Here is a 6,522-nt window from a genome sequence, read left to right as displayed (position 1 = left end):
CACCTCGGCCCAGCGCTCTCCACGTGCCCTGCCCCGCCGGCCAGGCCTCGGCCACACTCACAGCATGATCCGCGAGACGTGCAGCCGCACCGGGACGCTCCTGTCTTTGAAGGCGGTGGTGATGAAGCAGCCGAAGGTGAGCGCCGCCATCACGCTCAACGAAAAGGCGAACAGCGAGTTCGCCCGGGACAGCACCGTGTTCATCGCGGCCGTGTCCGCCGAGCCCTGTTCCACACTCACAACCAGGACCCTGTTCCGGCCACGGACCGGCTCCCTGCGATCCGCGCCGCCTGCGCTGCGCGCGTTACGGGGGCGCGCGCCGCCGCCGCCCCGCCTTCTTTCCGGTCCTCCGACGCGAGCGAGCGCGCGCGCACCCGCCTCCCGGGACACACCCACCAGGCGACAGGACCGCGCCGAAAGGCCGACGCTGAGCCGCGCGTGGGCCCGCCCCTTCTCTCACCACCAATCAGCGACGTACAGGGGGGGGCGGGGTTTCTCCACGGATGGCCCGCCCCCGTCCTTGCTTCCTGTCCTCGGGCTGGTTGACTCGCCCACCATCCTCTCTCGGTCTTTACGTCCTGTACTTAGGGTTTGCGGGTTCGTGATTGCTTCTGTTTCATTAATTTGTACTTAAAACCAGAAACAAAGCAAGATAGTTTGGAGCGTGTCCCGACGTGTCGTGTTCGGCAGCAGCACTTTGCAAAACACTTTCCCCTTTGTGAGATTGGTCAGTGTTAGAATTTAAGCTTTTTTGGAGGTTGTAAAGAGGAAAAGAGGCCATCCGCATACCTAAAAGCAGTCCGCCTTTACACTGCTAATGTTAGTACACTTACTATTAATGCTTTGCCTTTCAACAGCAGCTAAAGCTGTCTTAGACTATAAGGATTGATGTTATCAATTCTAATATATGCGTTTTACATGGTATTTCCTGTAACTAACAGGATGACTCCACTGGGTTCTTGGGATCAAAGGAGATGATGGCTATAAAATTGCTATACAGCACAATGTGTAAGAAAATTAGCAAGCCATAAATACATAATGGCCCAGAGGGGCTCTAGGGTTCAGACTGTGCCAGTCTGTCCTTAAATATACTGTCTGCTAACACTTCCTTTCACAGCAAGGGATTTTTGTAATAAAAAAAAAAAAAGGGATTCAGAGAGTCAAGTAATCTCAAATTAATTTTTTATAATTTTGCATCTAAACACCAAAAGAGGTTGAGATTATCTGGCCTAGAATAAGATAGATGCAAAACAGAAATGATGATCTCACCCTGATTCTGGTTTATGTTATCCATTGTTGAGCCCTCACTTCTTTGTATTGTTCATTATCATTCAATTAATTTCTTAAGCCATACAGTTAGGATTATTACTGAGTGCCTGCTGCATTTCCGTTCAAGCTTCAAGAGTACAGCACTAATAAGGGAATATCTGTGCTAAATTGGAATAGAGCCAAGTAATGACAAATGGAGAGATCCTTAATTGAGTTTAAAACCTAAATTTTTATCTCCCAGGAAACCACAGTTTATTCAAGAGAGCAACCATTATTGAAAGGCTACTGTGTTGCAAATGGTACAGAGATGTGTATGAATCCCTTTATACCCTCATGAAGCTTATAATCTAGTAGAATCAAAATAAAAACAAATCTGAAATGCAAAATATAAATACCAAGGAAGTTACAGAGTGCTCTGGACTTCAAAGGAGGAAAAATTCACATCTGTGGTGATGTGGGGGCAAAGCAATGTCTGTAAAATGTTTAACACAATGCCTAAATAGCATGTCTTAGGTATTCTCATTAGAGGATGGCTTAGAAAAAGGATGCTCATTGTTACAGATATTGATGTCCAGGAAGAATATTCCAAAAGATACAGTACAGATATGTCTAAGAGATACCCAATAGTCTGGCCCAGCTAAACAATGTACGTATAAAGGATTAGGCAGAAATAAGGCTAGAAAGGTAAATTAAGGCCCTACTGTAGAAAACCAGTCCAAAAAGTTGGGATTTTATATCAAAGGAAATCACATATAAAACAAGAGTGGAATCAAGAAACTGGCAGACATTTATAAATTATATGTAGAGAGTAAGTGACAGGATGAGGACAATGGGACAGAAGAAAAGGAAGACGGATAGGGACATTTCAGAAACATAATCTGTATGATTTTGCAACTGCTTAGATAGGGCTGGGATCTGCAGATATGAGGAAAGTAGATTGTGAAAGCACAAATAAAGTTAATATTGTTATAACAACATGGCTCGAACTTGAGTGACTGAGAGTGCCAAAAACATAAATCTACAAAAGGAGTAGAGTAGAGAATTCTCTAATTCTGTTGTATTTCTCCAATTGTTGATTTGTATTTTCTAGATATTTAATCGTAAAACGTACATTAGAGACCATTTGACCTTTTCCTTTCTAGTTCTTATATTTCTCATTCTTTTCTGTTGTCCATCACAGTGGTCAACATTTCTAACATAATGCTCAATAATAATGGAGATAACTGGCCTCCTTTTCTTGTTTCTGAATTTAACAGGAAAGTTCTTTTTATTTCTCCACCAAGTAAGATGCTGGCTTTGAGCTGGGTGTGCGTCTGTGTGTGTGTGTGTGTGTGTGTCTGTTTGTGTACGTATACCTATATCTGTATTTCATATTGATAATAAGGAAATATCCATTAATTCCTATTCTATTGACAGGGTCGTGTTTTTTTGTTTTTTTTTTTTTTAACATGAATGAGTGTTGAATTATTTTCAAATGCATTTTCTATATCTTTGAAGGTGATTATATAATTTTTCTCCCTAGCTCTATGCTACAGACTGAATTCATATGTTGAAATCCTAACTCCCAAGGTGGTGGTATTAAGAGATGGGGACTTTGAGAGATCAGGTCAATGGGAAGGAGCCCCCATGAATGGGATGAGCACCCTTATAAAAGAGACCTGGGAGAACTCTCTTGACCCTACTTCATGTTAGGACACAGTGAGAAACTGCCCGTTTATGACCCAGGAGGCCAGCTTTCACTAGACACTGAATCTACCAGCACCTTGATCTTAGATGTCTAAGGCTCCAGAACAATGAGAAATAAATGTCTTCTATTTATAAGTTGACTTAACCTAGACTACAGTAGTTTATTATAGCAGTCCAAAGGGACTAAGACTCTCTGTTAATATGATGGATTAAATGAATTGATTTCCTAATATTGAACCATTGTGCCTTCTTGGAATAAACTCCACTTGGTCATGATAAATTAATTTTTAATATGCTCTTGGCCTTTCATTGCTAATTGTTCTTTTTGTCATAAATATTCATAAGTGAAATTGTTTTTTCTTTTTTGGTCGTAATTTTACACTCAAATTATAAAATGAATTTGTAAGTTTTTCTGTTTTTTTTTCTATGTGCTGGGATGTTTTAAGTAGCATTTAGATTATCTGAGCTTTAAAAATTGGGTAGAAATTCCCATGAGATACTATTTTTCTATTTTGATGGTTATTATTAATTCTAATCACATATATTTGTTTTCTCCCTTTTTTCTTGATTATTTTATTTAGTACTTTTTCTTTGTTGATTTTTTTCCAAATAACTTTTATATTTCCTGCTTCTACTGTTTTGTTTTCTTATTCATTATTTTTTTAAATATTATCAAGTTTTTTTTTTATTCCACTTTTCCTTGGTTTACTAGCTTTAGTACTTAGACATTAAATTGCTATATTTTCATTTTTTATTGTTATGATAACTGCTTTATCTGCATCCAAAATTTTCTGATATATTGTTTACATTTCCTATTTCTCCTTTGAGAAGTACTGTAATTGTGTGTGTGTGTGTGTGTGTGTGTGTGTGTGTGTGTGTGTTAAATTTCCAGGAAGAAGGACTGTTTTGATTGTTTTAAATTAATGTCTGGTTTTATTTCACGTAGGCATCGAATGCTGTTTGTATTATTTCTGTTCTTTGAATTATTGAGATCTTCTGTGTGGCCTAAAATGTCACTTTTGTGAATATCAATGTGCACTTGAAAAGATGATATATTTTCTATTAATGGTATATGGAATTTGACATATATGTATGAGATCTACCTTATTGATTATGTTATGTCTTTTATATCCTTAATTTTTCATTATCTTGATTTTGTTGGATTGAGAAAGATGTGTTAAATTCTCCAAATTAATATATTTTTGTCTGTTTCTCCTCTCATCTTTATAGTTTCTGCTTTATAAAATGTGTTATGTAACTGTTGTTTTCATTATGAATGGTAATCTTTAGCCTTATAAAGTATTCTTTCACTCTTAATGCTTTTGATCCGAATTCTAGCTTGTCAAATACCAAAATTGCACAGAAGGAAACTGAGACTATTTATCTGAAGTAATGTTATGGACCTCAAATTAAAGTTTAGCACTTTTTCATTAAATTTTTTTCTACTCTTTGTTAGTTTCTACTCAGAACCTAATGGCAGTGGTGAGAGAAGACATTGGAGTGCTCTGTCACTTTATCTGCATATATATTCCTCTGTAACAGTCAGCTAAGAAGAAGGAACAGGAGTACATTATTTAATGAGGAAATACTTTAAATAAAGCTGTATGCACGTAGATAGTTAAATGATAGAAAAAGGAGATGAACCCAAAGAGATGAGCATTGTAATCAAATATGTTCTTGTTAGGGATATCTGAAGTGTCTATGAAGCACCAACCTACCTAAGGAAGTTGCTGCAATGGAATATGTTATAGGTCTGACACATTGAGGACTCCACCTGAAAATATTTTTCACGAAGACTATAAATTATACTGTCCATCATGGAGTGTCATACATTTTTCCATCTTTTTCAGTGTCCAGGACAGAACCTTGCACATAGTAGATGCTTTAAAAAATTCTAATTGAATTGTGATACCCTTAATCCATAGGCTATGGTATTTTTGAAGACATTTCCATGGGAAAAATGTATGTCATACAAAAGTAACAAGCATTTTAATTGTAAAATGATAAAATGGTGTAAATTGGTATAAATTGATTCCATATTCCCCGGACAAAGCTAAATTGGATATGTAGGCCGAGGGCAAATTATAGAACGCTTGATGCAAGGATAATAAGTTTAAACATTATCCAGGAGATGATAGCAATGTAGAGGATTTTAGATCAGTTGAGTATAAAGACCATGTGGGCTCCAGGTAGGTAAGTAATTTCTTAGGGACGGATGAGACTGCCAACTGGTATACCAGGTGAGAGATTATTGCAGTAGTTCAGATGAGAGAATCAAGGTGTAAATCAAGGTCATGGCAGTGCAAATGAAGTGAAGGAGCAGATACATCTTTGGATTCCCTATAATTTCATTCACAGCTTCCAGTCCACTGTCTTTGCCACCTGTATGCACCTGACTGTTAGCCTGCATGACAAGTTGGCTCATGTGTTCACATGCACATGGCAGATTAGTTCATTGAACATCTTTGAGAGGAGTATGAGAAATTATACCAGAGACCACTGGTTTCTGAGGATCTATACCTCACCCTCTCAAGTAAAATAAAAAGAAGCCCTTCCATATTCCCCGGACAAAGACATTCAGAAATTATTGGGATTCTTTGGATAGTTTAGGTAATTAATATGCAGCTTCTCTGTTTATATGATCTAGACAACTACCCTTTTTGGAAAGTGAGAGGGGCTAATGAAGCCTGTGGCATTCTCTTAGTTGAAGAACCTAATCAACTTTTCTCTCGGCCTTTTCTGACTCCTCCAGAAACTCACTGTTGAAACTATATTTCTAGCATTCTATGGTAGACACTGGGTCACCAGAGAACACAGGTTCTAATTTGTATCACTGCATACACAGCCAATGAAAACTAGTCCCAGATGTGTATGGGGCTTTGAAAGAGCTTTCAACCTTTGGGACATTACATGCTACACAGAGTTGGCCAGTACCCTGTTTTAACAAATTCAGACCACCACAGCTCTCGAATGAATGAGATCCAGAAATTCAGACCATGCCTGGTAAGGTTTATTACCTTCTGTTACTCATTTGAGCTCTTTTTATTATATGAACGTTTCGAGATACCCTTTGGCAAACGAAGCCAAAATATTCAGAATGGAAATAAAAGGGGGAAGTTGTTATGATAACTGTGTAGAATAGTTAACATAACAGGCCTGAGACCTCTATCCTTCAAAGTACCTGCTTGCAAGATTGATACTTGGCTGGCATCTGGGGAGCAGTTCCCTGCACTGAAGTAAATCTTTCCCCAATTGATAAAAGTGACTTACTATGCCTAAACTATTTGTAGAAACTGGTTTCTGCCAAATACCCACTTTCCTTCTGGGAGTCTAGAATTTTGATAAAAGGTGTCTACATGACCACTTCCAGGTAAAATCCCTGGGCACTGAGTTTCTGATGCATCCCTGGTTGACAATACGTGTTGTCACTATCCCTTGCTGGGGGAATTAAGCACACACTGAATGACTCTACTGGGAGAGAAGTCTCGGAAAGGTGGCCTGGTTTCCTCTAGACTGCTTCCTATGCGCATTTTCCCTTTGCTGATTGTTTTATAATCCTTTCACTAT

The 6,522-nt window shown here is 38.6% G+C and overlaps 1 protein-coding gene across 1 annotated transcript in view; it reads right to left on the bottom strand.

The window, feature by feature from the left end:
- The window catches only part of SPCS3 (signal peptidase complex subunit 3), an 11,511-nt gene extending 11,172 nt beyond the window's left edge, over positions 1-339 (bottom strand). Inside the window, exon 1 of the mRNA XM_006916359.3 lies at positions 62-339. Within this exon, the coding sequence (XP_006916421.1) occupies positions 62-204 (143 nt within the window). The 5' untranslated portion in view covers positions 205-339. The remainder of the gene's footprint in view (positions 1-61) is intronic.
- Positions 340-6,522: the final 6,183 nt, after the last annotated feature.

The sequence above is a fragment of the Pteropus alecto genome, unplaced genomic scaffold (genome assembly GCF_000325575.1).
Source record: "Pteropus alecto unplaced genomic scaffold, ASM32557v1 scaffold24, whole genome shotgun sequence".
In the NCBI taxonomy this organism is placed as follows: domain Eukaryota; kingdom Metazoa; phylum Chordata; class Mammalia; order Chiroptera; family Pteropodidae; genus Pteropus; species Pteropus alecto.
Note: the sequence above shows the minus strand (reverse complement) of the source record. Positions and strands in the feature narration are given on the sequence as shown.